Here is a 16,341-nt window from a genome sequence, read left to right on the forward strand (position 1 = left end):
TCATCAAAAGATTATTATTTATCTCATTTTTAATGATCATACCAAACATAATATTATTTTATCATTATCTACTTCAATCATTCTTTTTATCATTTATGTGTTAATCATTCTGTAATCCTATCATTTAAACTAAACATAGCCATATACTACTTAAAAAAAATTTGAGACCCGACTTACGCCTACCCCAGCCTTGGAGGTGGCTCCGTCTCCGGCACGCGGAGGTCGCCGCCTCGGCGTATGATCAAGCCGCATTGTCGATAAGAGGCGGTGCGGTGGTACTCAACTTCCCAACTTCCCGAGGGAGAAGTTGAAGGATTCGCTGGGGGAGCAGGAAACCGGGTTGGAGGGCGGGTGATGGCGTTGAAGCAGAAGCATTCGTTGAGGAATAAGCGCGTCAGGAAAGAAAGCAGGATACGGTGGTGGTGTTGTAGGATTTGGGGATTGGGTGTTTGGAGCACTTTTGAGCTGCTCTGCACCGTTAGATTAGATTGTGGATGCTGTAAGTGTGAATTTCATAACAATAAAATAAATTAATTAATAATAATCCATGCTATATATTAAATGGTGAATTTATAGAATAGTATTGATTAAAGTTCTCATATCTCAAATCTACTCTCGTATAATAACAATAATAATAATACTAAATAAATAAAATCACAAGATTGATGATGATGATGATGATGATGATGATGATGATGATGATGATGATGATGATGATGATGATGATGATGATGATGATGATGATGATGATGATGATGATGTTAAAACCAGTGTTTTCACAAGCTGAACGGAGCGATTGGTTCAACCGGTTCTATCAGTATAATTAATAATTATTATATCTGTTAAAATAATATGATAAAAATAATTATTGTATTATTTTTATAATGTTTTGTGTGTTTTTTGTATTTATTATATCTTATAATATCAAACACATCAACATCTTTAAATTTTATTGTTTTATATTATTTTTAGAATAAACTATTAAAATTGCTTGTAAGCTTTAGGAACTCATAAATTGTTTTAAATAAACTTAATCAAACACTATCAAAATTTAGATGGTGTTTTGACTGAGTTTATAGATTTTCCCAAACAGTTTATATTAGCTGCGTAATTTTATACGCTACTTTTTTTTATTTCTTTAGATTTTTAAATGCCTTCTTTATTAACGTATACTTAACAAAAGAGCCATAGTTTATCAATAAGGAATCTTGATCTCTCTTACATAAGATTTCGGAGAAGCTTCTTCCATCATCGTTTTGGATTAAATTAGACGTAATGTGACTAAAGGAATTATGGGATATATCTAAACGAACAGAACAAACCCATCAACCATTCGCTTGCCAGATCACTCAACTTTATTATACAATTATATCAATTTATTATATAATATAATATAATACAGTATAATAAAATCTTCAGCGCTGCGTCAAAATTTCACTAATTTCTCCCAAGAAATATACCCATTAAACCACAGTAACCCGGTAAAAATCCGTGTGACTTTTTATTGTGAATATCGGTTGAATTGACTCGTCTCACAGATAAAGATTCGTGAGATCGTCTCGTAAGAGATCTGCTCTAGTAACCCATAGTTCCTAACTATAAAATAATATATTCACAAAAGCAAATGCACTAGAAAAATAATAAAACCACAAAATTAACATAAAATATATATCTATTTTGCACACATGATATGCTCCAGAGTAGGTGTCTTGTGAGACAGTCTCACGAATCTTTATCTGTGAGACGGCTCAACCCTACCGATATTCACAATAAAAAGTAATACTCTTAGCATAAAAAGTAATACTTTTTCATGGATGACCCAAATAAAATATCCGTCTCACAAAATACGACCCGTGAGACCGTCTCACACAAGTTTTTGCCTATGCTCTAATTGGTACATATAACACACAATCCGAACCAATTTATTTGCCTTCGATATGATGGCCGTACAACTCATACCACAATTACAAAGTCGGTAATTTTGATCTCAAAATAGCATCAATTTCTAAGTTCGTCTCATCATTTTATAAACAATAAAAGTGCAATAATTAACATGAATTGGATTTAAATCAAAATTACCAAACACCACAAACAACTGTTAAGATCAATGTATAAACTTGCATAATCTTTCAATTCAGCTCTAATAAATTATCACTGACGTATGGAAAACATAGATTTTTCACTTTTGTATGTATAATAATGATAAGAGTATGAACCTAATTGCAACTCTCACCATCGAGCCACTTCAGTGCAGGCATTAACTTAACTAAAGATGCCTTCAACTGATCATTTACCGCTGCATTTCCCATAATATCTAATTGTATCAAATCCAAGCCCTTGAAAATAAAGAACGCATCCCAGTGGTCCAAAGATTCAATGTCACCGGACCAGTCACTTCCTAATGCATGATTTAGAGGAGATGAAAACAGATACCTTCTTGTGTCAATGGAATGAGCACCAATCTCGTTGTATGAAATATCTAATACTTTCAATGACTTTAGCAAGCGCAAGGTTTCCAGAGCTGTAAAACTGCAAATTTTGTTGTGACTCAGGTTCAAGCAGGAAAGCAGCTGCAGCGCTTCCAACCCTGTCCGTAGAGGTCATGTTACAATCACAACATGCACCTTTCCTTGTCTACGACAATTAAATCTACTTTGTTAATTAAACTGAGATAAGCTGTAGTTTTTTGTTTTTCTTCGATAAATGTTACCTTCATTGTACCATAAGCACACTAACCGATGTAAACATACACATCAACTTGTAAAAATATAAAATCTCGCTAAAACTTGTAAAAACGACAAATTTATCTAAAATATATACTTCAAAAATGATAAATGGATACATGGGAATTACCTTCAGTTGACCGGATTTTATTGTGACTGAGATCTAACATTTGAACCCACAATAATTGCTCCATACTTCCAATTCGTGACAGTGAGAGACTATTCAGTCGTAAACAGGCATACAAATTAAGACTCGAAGATGTTGACTCCCGGTAATGATGAATGTTTTTTAACAAAGACCCCAAACTCGAGGTCATCTGCGGGACAATTACTCGATTATCTTAAGTTCCAAGAAGTCAATACTTCACGCTAATGCCAAGTATAAGATAAAAATTCATGGAAGAATGCATGATGCAAGGATCTGGAATTCAATTATAAGATATAAAAACACATCAGAAAAGTTCAGTGACAAAGAATCTTCCCCAACTGGAAAAATGTAAATGATTCTAATCCAACTTCACAAGTTAGTGCAGTGTCTAAATTTTTGTTTGGGGTCCCAGATTTATGATGATTCTCATCGCAGCAATTCAAAAAAAAAAGGAAGACTAACCTGTTTCAACAACACTAAACTGAGTTCATCCTCATAGTAACAAATATGTGAAGGGTCAATCTTCATCAGGTAATCATAAAGCGAAAGAATTTCTTCATAATGAACATCATTTCTATCATGTGAGCAACTGACTGACATCAATGAATAATTTGCCATCAGCAGTCTCGCAAGGGTAAGCTTCCCAATTTTACTACAATGAAACTGAAGAAATAAGCAACACTTAAATCTATATATTAAAGTAATTGAGTGACTCATGCTTTGACACAGCTTACCACTCTGTTAATGACAACAACTCCCGGCAGCGATCTATTTCATCCGCTATGACCTTCATGCTCCATCCAACATCCTTAGATTTCTGCCTAATCATTTCTAATTTACAAAGTGAGTGAAGCAAGTCCGCATCATGAGATTCTGCAGCATACATACAAAAATTCTCTTCTTTCCATGAAATTCTGTCAGTTGTTTGCTCTTCAGCTTGATTTTGATCATGAGAATGTATATGCACTGTAAAAAATAAATGAGAAGACTGACTACAGGAAGTACCACTCATGTTAATGATACCCTGAAGGTGTGCAACAGCAACCTTTACAGGACAAGCTTCTAAAGTATGCGCTGCATCAGGAAATTTTAGATAAGTCAACCAGGCTTGGGCAAAACCAGATCCATTGGCTGAAAGTGGTGTCCATGTAAGTTCACTACAAGTAAGGTAATCACATTCGATACTTACTGTAGAAGAGCTTACACCAACCACCGGTTCACTGAAACATAGAATGAAAGGGAACTCTCTAGTTTTTGAAAAACAATGTGAGATTGGAGATGATCTCTGATCACTCGAGTAATCATTAGCTGATATGTATAGTTTAGAGCTATGTGAAGGCCAAGAAGAAAGCAGAAACGGCTCCAATATTGCAGTTTGTTCCAGAAGCCACAAATGATAAAACCATCCACTTTGGTCATCAGGGTCTGTAAAGAGAGCCTGAACTACGAACTCGTATTCCTCTCTCAAAACACTGTCTTTCTCAGAATATTCTTTTACTCCATTTTCCAGAAGATTAGACAAAAGCATGCTGAAAAACAATAGATCATAAAACAAACACATGATCGTGTAACATAAAATAACTATCAGAATATAAAGTAATGAATTTTTTATATACATTTGTGGTAAAACCAAGTTAATTTACAACAAAATTTCTGGAGCAATATAAAGATAACTTTTATGCAGAATCAGCAGAAGACAGCAATGTTAAAATTATCTTTAGAGCATTAAAAGTTTAAAAGAATGCCAAATATTTTTAACCAAATGGCGATGTCTCAAAGAATCTCTCTATACCCACTTTCTCTAGGTTGATTAGAAATTTAGAACTTGTTACTGCTGCTTAGCACTTGATGTATCAAAGTACTCAATAGTGGATAAAATGCCATAAACAAATAAAAATTTTGCTTTCTCAACTCTCTCCCACAAGAAACGTTGTAAATTGCAGGAAAATAATGATCAGATACGCTAAAGGAGGTCCAGTGATGGATGAATATGATTACTCTATTTCCTTTTTGGGAAAGAACAAAGAAGCAAACTTGAGGTTTAGAAGTACCAGACTCCTGGCCTGTACAATAACGTTAAAACATCATTGAATTGGGAACAACAAAGGATTATATCAAACATACACATTTTTCTTGGTTGGCGGAATCCTCCAACAGGGAAAATTCAATAACGGTTAAAAGTGAAATTCATTGACAAGGTCTGCAAATTTTAGGGTACCATTCAACAAATAAAAGACTGCTTGGCTCTGGCTTCCACAGGAAAGATAACCAAAAAGAATAAATTACCTTCTAGGAAAATAAATGACTGAAGGATAGTGGACCCTACGAATTAAAGAGGCAAGCTTGCACACCTCCGGTTATGCCATGCTGAATAGTTGCTAAAATTATCGTTTATCATATTTGTTGTATACTGCAACTCTTCTTCATCCGGTATCTTCTTTAATGCAGTCACAAACCTACAAGATTCCGCGCACAAAGACCAACATAAATAAATGTAATAAATCATGAACTTGTGCAGACACCTGAGTACTTCACCTCCTGTAGTTCCATGCGTGAAAATTTCGGGCGTCAAGCTTCTGGAATTTTCCCAGAAGCCGCAATTCCCTATCTATTGATGAATGTCCCTTGCTTAGGACCCACTTCCTGTGATGCCACGCCCCGTACGATTTAAAGTTCGCCCTCAACGCAATCTCTACCTAAATCATAATTCACGCTCTAAGAAGTTCCTCCATTAAAAGTCTGGACTTATATTACCAAAAGTACATTAACAAAACTTCACTGAAAACACAATTGAAATTCAAACTAATATCGAATAGCACCGAAAAACTACAATAAATGGTCTCTTACGACTCTCAATTCTTCATCTAAAATCGACTGAATCGATTCGGATTCGGCAGCGTTCTCCGATTTCTTATCGGTGAAATGCTGTACAGCGAGCTTCCGATAATTCCAACCAGTGTAGTGCTCAGGATTCACTTCTAATAGCTTGGCACTAGTTTCCAAACCTTCTTTAGTAAATCTGAAACCCAAATCAAGTAAATTGAAAGATAAAAAAAATCCATCTAACACAACGAATCATCATAAACAATAAACAGCCTAACATTACACACATTTTATTATGGTGAAAATGAAGAATCTGAGATTGGAGATGACGAAGTTTATCGGCTTTGAGTGCTGAAGCGTCTTGCTCCTCTTGAGTTGGGGGTTTTCGCGGTCTTCCGTGCATTTTCTTCTCCGATCGAGCTCTCTCTTGGTATCCAAATCGGTAGGAATTGAGAAATGTTTGGGCTAATTTAATATTTGTTGTTGGGCTTTGCATCAGATCCATTACCTTTTATTTGTTTATTTTGTTTTTTCTGAGTGAAGATTCATCGCTTTTTTTATTATTAAAAGATTTATAGATAGAAATTATATTGATTATAAATAGATACATTTCACTTCAATTTCAAGAGTATAATTAAAACTATGAGTTTTTCAAGAATATTTATATATGATAAAGATAGTGAAATATTAGAATAAACATCAAAATACTGATTCATGAGTTAAACTAGATTGAATAATTCTCATTAATGTGTTTCCAATTTAAATGTATATCATCTCTGAAGCTGCTATAAAATTTTCTGGTAAACTTTCAAAAGTCAAAGGTCTGAATGCAATTTGAATTAAACCAATATGTAAAAACTAATGAGATTTTTAAAAAAGTAAAAGAATATTAACATTTACTTTTCCTTTTTAGAAGGTGACCTTGTCCAAGATTTTATTTTATTTTCCATATTAATCAATAAAAGCTCACTAGATGATTAATGGCACTAAATAATTTTGTAGCATTTGCACCATAATGAACTTATATATCCAGATACACGAAACAAAGCAGAATTGCAGCTCTGTTACTTGGATCATGGAGTACATTGTGTAGACTGATGCATCAATTCAAGAAATTGGGTGTGTTTTAACCTATAATGGTCATGTGATTATATGTGCATATAAACAGTTGAAGAAGCGTGAAAAGAATAATCCAGTTAATGATCTGGAATTTGCAGTTATTGTGTTTGATCTGAAGATTTGGCGCCATTCTCTATGGAGAAAGATTTTATATTTTTATCGATCACAATAGCTTGAGGTATATCTTCACTCAAGTAGAGTTAATATGCGCCAAAAAAGTGGATGGATTTGTTACAATATTATGATTGCGAAACCAAATGAAAATCAGAGTATTTGAAACATGTTTAAAGTTCTTAAAAACATAGGCGGTCCTTGGGTTTAGCCTCCTGCGCAGACCGAGCCGGCTCATTGGTCCCCACCCCTAGTCTCCTCATACTCGTCATCACCTGTATCGATCAAGTCTAGTGAGTCTAAAGACTCAACATGTATAAACTAGAAATAACAAGTAATACGTAATAAAACCACATGCATTTTAAAGTAGAGCGTACATACTTGAAACTTGAATGTACTTGCATAAACATAGACGTGCCATCAAAACTTAAAGCTCTTCATGAACATACTTGCATCATACATACTTGGACATACATAACATCATTTTGCGTAGAGATATGTTTCAAAGCAAGTGACCCGTACATAAATGTATCTGATCAGACTAAACCACAGTACTAGGCTGGCAGGGATGTCCACTACCATATACATGAGATCCCTGGTCATGCTTTACCGGGTGGATTGGTCTCTGGTCATGCTTTATCGTTTTCCAGTCCTGATCTAAATGCGGTCATGCTTTACCGTGGTGGAGAGGTCATCGGCCATGTTCACCGGCTTCCAAACACGTTCATAATTGGTCATAAGACATTTAGCATATATCAAAAACATAAAATATTTTCTTTTGCACGTCGAACATACTTACATGGCATTGAGAGATTCGTTGGATCTGGCTTGGGACCATTGCTGCACATACTAACACAATTACATGCACTTAATTTCATAACCTAGACGTAATAGTCGTGCTCATCACCCGAAGTAACAATTCACTTATGACGTTCTAACTCACTCGAGACTTGACCTCGTTTACTCCTCGTACTAAACCATGACATCGAACTTTGAAACAAATCTATATATGAAGTGTGAACATTTCCCCAAACATGGAAGACAATCGCCTAGGCGCTGGACAGTGTTGCGCTGCGGCACTGCCGAGCACCTAGGCGCTAGGCACTAGCGCTAGGCACTAGCGCTGCGGCGCCATCAATGCTGCAGGTCTAGCACTGCGGCGCCACAAGGGTAGCGCCGCGACGCTAGACTTGCGCAGAACGGGCGCTGCAGCGCTCCCTGGTGAGCGCTATGGCGCTAACCCTGCGCACAACCAACCAAAAGAACACATTTTGATGCAATTTTAAAATTCATGCTCAAACGACTCGAACCGATGCAACAAGACTCATCCTAGGTCGCTATGGCAATGATTCAAACTCACACGACTTCCCAAAACAACGGCGCAAATCATACAACGCAACACAACCAGTGAACACGAACTTTTGACACCAAATTGTTTCTCACGACTTCTAATTCAACCAAGTGCCTAACGACACGAAACGAAACACCAAATATTGTCCAAACATCATACTTAATATACCTAAACGTAGCAGCGATCACCCAATGGTTCACAACGAAGCTTGCAACAAATAAACTTCAAGAACACGTCAAGAACACATTTTCATAAAATCACAGTTTGAGCATTCCCACAAAAATGATCATAACTCACTCATTTCTTGTCCAAAAATTACGAATTTACTGTCAAATCGAAGGTATCAAAAATTACTACATTTTATATGTTGAAAACATTTCCAAAAAATCAACCAAAAATGAACAATACACGAAATGACAGCAACATTTGGTTTTGAGATCTAAAAATTGTTTCAAATCTAATCCAACCAATTTTTCTCAAACTCTTGCACATCATACATGAATTTGTACACATAATCAACATCACAACACATAATATGACGAGATCGATGCAGAAACAATAGAATATGCATGTCTTGATCTTTAAAACAACCAAGACGACGATACCGAAGTGGAGAGAATGCGAGGGTTGATCTTGGGCGATTGCGGTGCGATTATTTGAAGAAAACCTGTAACGCCCCGGAAATTTAAAGGGCCACGCGAACCACATGCATATAAATTATTAAATTCTTTGTATTTTAATTAAATGTTTTAATTGCATGAATTAATTATGTTGTGCATGATTGCATGTTAAAAATATATTTTCTACATTGTTGCGTTAAAATATATTTTTAAAGGTTATTCGAGTTGCGATCGAAGAACGGAGACCGGTAGTTGAAAAATAGAAAATATTTTTATTAAATAGTTGTTTTTAATTATTTAAAATAAGGGTGTTGCTTTTTCTTATTTTTGAAAATAAGAGGTTTTTTAGGTAATTTTATACGTCGTGGCGTAATTTTTATCGGTGTTGGTTTTTCATCAAAATACGAACTTTTTGGCAGCCCGACTATTTAATTCACAAACTATTTTTACCAAAACTATTTTAATATTTTAATTAAATCCTAATCAAGCTTTAATGGGTCTAAACTATGCTTAATAGGCCTAAAGTCTTGATTAGCAAGATATTTAACTATAAAATATGATAAACACCCCCAAACCCTTTACACAAGTCACGCCCCACTCTATTTTCTTCAAACCAAAACTCTCCCCATCAGCATATCGAATTCACGGCACACACAATACTTTGAAAAAGAAACTTTCGAAGGATGCTAAGAAAATCAAGCCTTGGTCGTTCGTCGCCATTCTTCGCAAATCGTCAACGATTTTTCGTGCGTTAAAAACGCAAAGGCACGCCATATTTCTTTCCTTCAAACATCTATCACACCATAATATTTATTTGAACATGTTTTGAAAGAAAACAAGGCACACAACTTGATATTTTCGTAACTATGCATATATGTGTTCTAAACTCTTGATTTTTCATCCAAAAATATGTTTGTTATGTTGTCAAAGGGGCTGCCATGATTAGGAATGGTTAGGGGATGTTTTTACATGTTTAAAAGAGTCCTAAAACACATAAAAAACGTTGCAAATCATGGGGTACCAAAACTGAAACGGTGGCAGCAAGTAAGTAGGGGCCAAAGTTGGAAAACAAGTGGGGACTTGAAATATTTTCGGATTATGTTATATGCCAATTTGTTTGGCTTGTTTTTGATACCAAATTCATGATATTATGTGGTAAAAAAGGGCTGCCATGTATTAGGATGATAAGGGACAGGTTTTACACGAGTTTAGAGTCATAAAACTCCACCCGAGAGCCACACCAAGGGCTGCGCAGATTTCAGCAGCTGTGCAGGGAGGAAGAGGCTTGGCTAGGGGCTTTGGGCTGGGCTAGGTTAGGTCCTTAGGGTCCTAGGAGGGTGCTTGAGGGGATGGTTCAAGGGGTGGCTCGTTGGTTAGAAGCCTAGCATCAAAAACGTGAGATTGAAACTCATGACAGCAAGTAGGCGAGAGGTTGCTCCCATCTGGTTCAGTGCTTCGTGCTTGGGGTTCTAGGGGCTGGGATGGTTTGGGCAGGGGCTGGGCGTGATCCAGGGAAGGTTAGGGTAGTGTGGGCTCGGTGGTGGCTCGGCTGGGAGAGTCCTAGTTGGGTTAGGAGTCCTAGACATACAAGGAAGCACACACACAACACATGCAGGTTTTTGGGCCAAGTTTCAGAATTTTTTGGGCGGGCCAAGGCTGGTTTTTCGGGCTGAGCTTGCACAGTAGGGTCCCTAGATGAGTTGGCTAGGTTTTGGCTCAAGGTGGCTCGGGCGTGGCTCGAGTAAATTAGGAGATGGCTCGGTGCGTTCGATAAAGGGTCAAAAAAAAATTAAAAGACTAAAAATAGATCCATGGGTCCACGGGGGTGGCTCATGACTTGGAAGGGTAGAATAAATCTTAAAAATGCTATGTTTAAAATTTGGGATCAAAATAACGAGTTTTGGATTTATTCGGAATTTAATTGCCGCACGAAACGTCAATTAACGAGTTAATTAAAAAGCCTAGTTTAAGCTTTATAAAATTATGAAAAATTAGAGTTAAGCTTAAATAATTATTAGAAGCCTAAGTTTTTAATTTGGGAATTTTATATTAAGGTTTGGTTTAATTCGGGATTAAAACGCAGTAATACGACTTATTTGAAGAATAAATTAGAAGTTATCGATTTATGCCAAATAAAAATATGAAAAAAATTATGTAGGCTTAAATAATTATTTGGGATATGTTAGAGTTAATGAATTAAAAAAAAAGTCAAAACCGAGGAATTTTACGTCTAGGGGTAAAACGGTCTTTTTACACCGGACAATTAGTAAAGGTCATGGCAGTGCCCTAAATGTTGTTTTTATGAAATTACGATTATTTTTAAATGTTTATGAATTGTTCATGATTAAATTATGATTTTTAAATGTCTAAATGATTTTTATGATTTAAGAAGACATTTAAAATACGTGTTGCATGCTTGGTTTCAAAATGAAAATGTAAATATTACTCATGATTTTTCTAAGTGATGTGAATGTAAAATGTTGAATGATGTGAAGTGATTGTGACTAATTCGTTAATGTTGGCGACGTCGTGAGGGTCATGGTCCCAGTGGGAGCCCGACGATCGTGTTTCCATCATTGCGAATATGTGGTAACGGTTATGTGGTAACGGTAAGAATGGGAATGTCGTGAGGGGAAAAGGCCCCAGAGGGAACCCATTTATGGGAAAAGGCCCCCGAGGGAACCTCGACGAGGGTATTTCTATTCGAATCATGATAGGCCAGGGCCCAGTTGACCGGCGAGAGTGTTGCTGGTGTCCCCCGCCGCCCAGTACTGTGGTTTTATGTAGATGGATCCATCGACCCTCATGAGCATGATCAGGAAAGTCACAATTAACGATCTGAATTCAACAAAAGAAAAGAGAAAAAGAAAAGGAAAATGTTCATGATCATGTTAAAGGTTTTATGTCATGTCATGTTGAGGAAAAAGGAAAAAGTTAAGGTTTATGATTGCATGTCATGAAAAAGTATTTTATGAAAATGTTTATGTTTAAAGTTTTATGCATCATGAAAATATTTACGAAAATGTTTATGTTTATGCATCTTCATGAAAACGATATTTTAAGTACAAGTATTTTTCACTGTTATATGTTAGCTGTATTACATAGTACTTGTTATAAAGATTATGGTGTATTGAGTCTTTAGACTCACTAGGTGTGATGGATGCAGGTTATCATGATAATGCTAATGGAGGTCTTGATGGTTGATCCGACTGGACTAAAGGTGCACATGACCCGAGGACCGACGCTAGTTTCCGCATATATGTTATGATTTATGTTAAAAGATTTTATGACTTTTATCATGAGTATGAGTGGTTTTTGAGAGGTTATAGTATGGGCTATACTTTTCAAATGTTATTTTTAGATTTAGAAAAATGTTAGTTGGTTGTTTATTTTAAAATGATGTCAAAAATATTTTATGAAATTTTATGGTTCGGCCGAATGCTATGTGAGGTTTTAAAAAAAAAATTTCTAGTACTTTTTAAGAAAACGAATAGGCAGATGTTTCAAAACCCAACGTGAATAACTGAAAATCGAGAGGCAAGGTGGCTGCTGGAAGAGAATTCTAAGAACCCTAAGTTTTCTCTCAAACAAATGAAATGAAAAGACAATGAAATGTGTGTGTATATCGTGAATGTGTGTGTGAGTGTGATAGTGTGTGTGTTTAGGTAATTAGGATTTAAAATTTTGCTTAATTAATAATTAATAAACTAATTAAATGTTAATTCACACTAATTTAACAAATCCCTTAATTAGAATAAAACACACACTTGATAGATTTAAAAGTTTTAAAATCTTAAAAATTCACCTAATAATTAAATTAGATTTGAAAACGCTAAAACTTAATAAATCATTTAAATGTCACTTTCTTGGTTTGAAATAAAATACCGCATTTTACAAATCGCACAAATCGTCGCCAGTCTCATTTCCTCGATCCCGCATCAAATATCGTCTGAAACATGAAACTCATGAAAACATTGTAACGTGCATCAAATAAACATAAATAATTTAAAATATTGCAAATTCATAGATCATGCGTCGCTAAAATCATTTTAAACTTAAATAAATAATTAAAATTTAAATAAATGCATGGGTTTTACGTGTACTGATTTTTGGGCTCTACATATATGTACTTTTTATAACAGTTCAGATGTGTTGAGTCTTTAGACTCACTAGGTATGATTGATGCGGGTGATCATACGGTTGAGGAGACTGGAGGCATTTAAGACTGAGTAGGCTGAGCTGGGGGTGCACGTGAAAACCCGAGGACCTTGCATTTCTTCCACATAATATGTTTAAGCAATATGGTTAATTGTTTTTGAATCTTGTTATACGTTGTTGATTTATCAGACTTTTGTTATCTGTTCGAGTCTCTCTTATAAATCAGTAAACTAGGAGATTGATTTCATTTTATGATTTAATTAACTGCAGTTATTTTTATTAAGAGGTTGGATGACCTTTTAAAATGTATTTTTAACTTATTTAAATTTTGATGTATGTGTATTTTTGGTCATATATTTAAAAAAATATTTCAGTAGAATTTTAAAATGAATGGACTTTTCATTTGAAGTCTCCGGAAATCCATAAAAATCCGTTTGTTCTATTTTATTGTTTATTCTGTTTTAGCATCACCTCAACCTCAGTATTCAATCTATATTTCAGTATAATTATACACTATCATTGTATTGACAAACAAGATTTGAGGATCAGTTCAATCTAAGAACTGATTCGTATAGAAAAAGATTTAGAAAGCCAGAGTGTTTACTCAACCCCTTTTTCTAAACACTTCAATTGCATTAACCGATCCTAACAAAGGGGTATTGAGTAGTGAAGGGCCGGCGCATAAAAGCTTGGGTCGCGCAGGTTGCGGGAAGCGGCTTGAGACTAGATTTTAAGAACTTCCAACAAATGAAGAGAGGTTGAGGTCTCGTTCCAGGGGCTGGTTTGTGTCTTAGGAAGGTGCTTAGGGCCTGGTTGTGTCCAAGTTCGAGTTGGGAGGAGTTAGAGCGAAGGATAAACGCATACGAGTCGAAACGAGGCTTGGGTGGAGTCGTTCGTCGTCGAGTCATGGGTTGTTGCTCCAAGTGTAGATGTGTTATATGTTGTAAATTAATTCACGAGATGGCTTATAAAGGACTCGGGTAGAGGTCGAAAGTATAACTTCGAGGAATGTAAAGTTTAGTGGTTTTTAACAACGTTCCGAGCAAATTCGGCAACCCGAAAAATATCGTATGTAAATTTTATAGCATTTTTTTATGTAGGAAAAGTTTATAATGCGAAAATATTTTAATTATGCTTTAAAATGTCGAGGCATGTTTATTTTAGGATTTTCAAGGAAATGATATTTACTATATAAACAGAAGAAAAAAGAAAATATTTTGAATGATGTGGTTTGACTGTCATGCAGATGATGTGAGGGATCCGTCATAAAAAGTGACGGTGAACTTACTTTATTTTAGGCAACGACCCAGTGACGAGCGTTACCGATGTCCCACCGCTAGGTACCATGGTTTATAGATTGATCAATCAAATAAATGATAAAGAATAGTCACTTTCAATGATCAAACTTCACCAAAAATGATTTATAATAAATAATGAGGAAATGTTATATAATGTTAAGTATTTTAAATAAGCTGTGAAAATGGGTATGCTAACGATCTTTAAGTCAGATGTATCTTATTAAAAGTATTTTTTTAAATACATGTGCTTGTATATATATTATTTGTTATCATCAGTTAAGATGTGTTGAGTAATTAGATTCACTAGATTTGAATGGTTGTAGTTGAGGTAAATGATGAGATTGGGGGCTTCGACTCTTGAATGGACTGGGCTGGACAGTACATACTCGAATACCTCTCGTCTCCACATTGTTTTAAAGGATTGAATGAATGTTGATTTTTATTTTGAGGAGTTTTTTTTTGTATGCATGATTTTATGGTGAGTAATTTTAGAAGACCTTGGAAGTTATTTGGATATGTCATCAAACTAACTTTTTATTTAGTATTTCACCACATTGAAGTTTTAACTAATTATTTTCGTTAAATCGTGGCTGCGTGAATAGTAATAAAAAAAATTCCTAGTATTATTTGATTAAAACAAGAGTGAGGGACGTTTCATGAATACTATATTTTTTAAAATCGGTGAAAATATATTTTGAATATCATTAGACTTCTATGTAAAAAGTAAAAAAAAAAAACTTCTAAAATTTTAAATGTTTAGAAGACCCTACACCACTATCGGTGGAAACAACCAACCAAGATGGAGGAGAATCCAAGGGATCATTGAAAATTTTAAATTTGAAAGGAGCCAATTTGTTATTTGAGGGAGCAATGAATAAAATATTGGATAATCAATACGCCTATCTTCTTCTTCTTCAAAAAAAAAATCTTAATTCAGTTTCAGCCAATTGACGAATAAATATAGGCCATGATTCCTTAAAATGTGTGAGAGTTGAGGATCTTAATTCAATTTTTTCATATGACATGATTCCTTAGAATGCGTGGAATTAGTGCATTTTTTGACACACACACAATGCTTTGATCCAAATCTTGTTGATTGAGTTTTTTGACCAATAGAAAAGAGGGCGCATTCATTTGTGGAAGGAAGTTAATGATTTGTGATAGTAAATTAAGGAAATTCAATGAAGCTTAACCATCACAATAGATTACGGAGTCCGGAAAAATTTAAAAACCTGATTAAACATTTAATAATAATCATCAACTAATATTGAATTGATTTGGTAGGGTGCGCCGGGCCAATGCTTATTCTTAGTAGCCCGCAAGGACGACACGCAAAAACCCAGAGAGCAATTTTGTCCTGATAAAATTAATTTAATACCGTGTGAATCATCTGAAGGGTATGCTTGGAAACGTTTAAAGACGTCAGCTTTTAGTAAGGGTGTCAATTCAGGTGGGTTGAGTCGGATTGAGCAATTGTACTATTCAAAAATTGCTCAACCCGAACACCCGAATCCGAGCCAACTCGAAAACTTTCAACCCAATAAAATTCAAAAAAACTAATACTAATATTTAATTTAAACACATAATAATAAAATCTCCCTCGTATATATGATTTAAATTTGAAAGTGTAATGGTAGAAAAATAAAATATATTTAATAAATCAAACAAACAATTGTTTAAAAAAAATGTTCAGAATAAATATTAAATTATGAAAATTTATGATATAAATATACAATAAATATTTTTTCAAACACACAATATATAAAAATGTAAGCAATATTTATTAATTATATATTTTTTTTAAAAATAAAATTTTCGGGTCAACCCGGGTGTTCAGGGGTTGACCCGAACCCAACCCGATCATTTTTTTCGCGTCAGCTATCGGGTCCAACCCGATCTGACCCGAATCCAAAAATCTCAAACTTAAACCTGATTTTTTTCGAGTTGAACCGTGTCGGGTTGGTGGGTCGTGGTTGATTTTGACACCCCT

General features: G+C 35.0%; 1 protein-coding gene across 1 annotated transcript; it reads right to left on the minus strand.

Annotated features, from left to right (window-relative positions):
• Nucleotides 1-2,048: 2,048 nt before the first annotated feature.
• LOC142531017 (geranylgeranyl transferase type-2 subunit alpha 1-like) lies at nucleotides 2,049-6,162 on the minus strand. Its single transcript, XM_075636998.1, has 8 exons — nucleotides 5,982-6,162; nucleotides 5,719-5,890; nucleotides 5,407-5,567; nucleotides 5,223-5,327; nucleotides 3,606-4,400; nucleotides 3,334-3,523; nucleotides 2,854-3,040; nucleotides 2,049-2,587 (listed from the first exon to the last, which is right to left on the minus strand). Exons 1-8 carry the CDS (start codon nucleotides 6,095-6,097, stop codon nucleotides 2,217-2,219), a joined length of 2,097 nt encoding a protein of 698 aa, XP_075493113.1. The 5' UTR covers nucleotides 6,098-6,162; the 3' UTR covers nucleotides 2,049-2,216.
• Between the last annotated feature and the right edge of the window lie 10,179 nt (nucleotides 6,163-16,341).

This window comes from Primulina tabacum, chromosome 17 (assembly GCF_025594145.1).
Source record: "Primulina tabacum isolate GXHZ01 chromosome 17, ASM2559414v2, whole genome shotgun sequence".
In the NCBI taxonomy this organism is placed as follows: domain Eukaryota; kingdom Viridiplantae; phylum Streptophyta; class Magnoliopsida; order Lamiales; family Gesneriaceae; genus Primulina; species Primulina tabacum.

What these genes read in the sequence shown, in the direction of transcription:
- LOC142531017 (XM_075636998.1), bottom strand. Translation starts at nt 6,097, where the DNA reads ATGCACGGAAGACCGCGAAAACCCCCAACTCAAGAGGAGCAAGACGCT. An exon ending in CATTTTCACCATAATAAAAT is followed by an intron (nt 5,891 to 5,981) that starts GTGTGTAATGTT and finishes TTTGGGTTTCAG; the next exon opens with ATTTACTAAAGAAGGTTTGG. An exon ending in TAAAATCCGGTCAACTGAAG is followed by an intron (nt 2,588 to 2,853) that starts GTAATTCCCATG and finishes CTCTACGGACAG; the next exon opens with GGTTGGAAGCGCTGCAGCTG.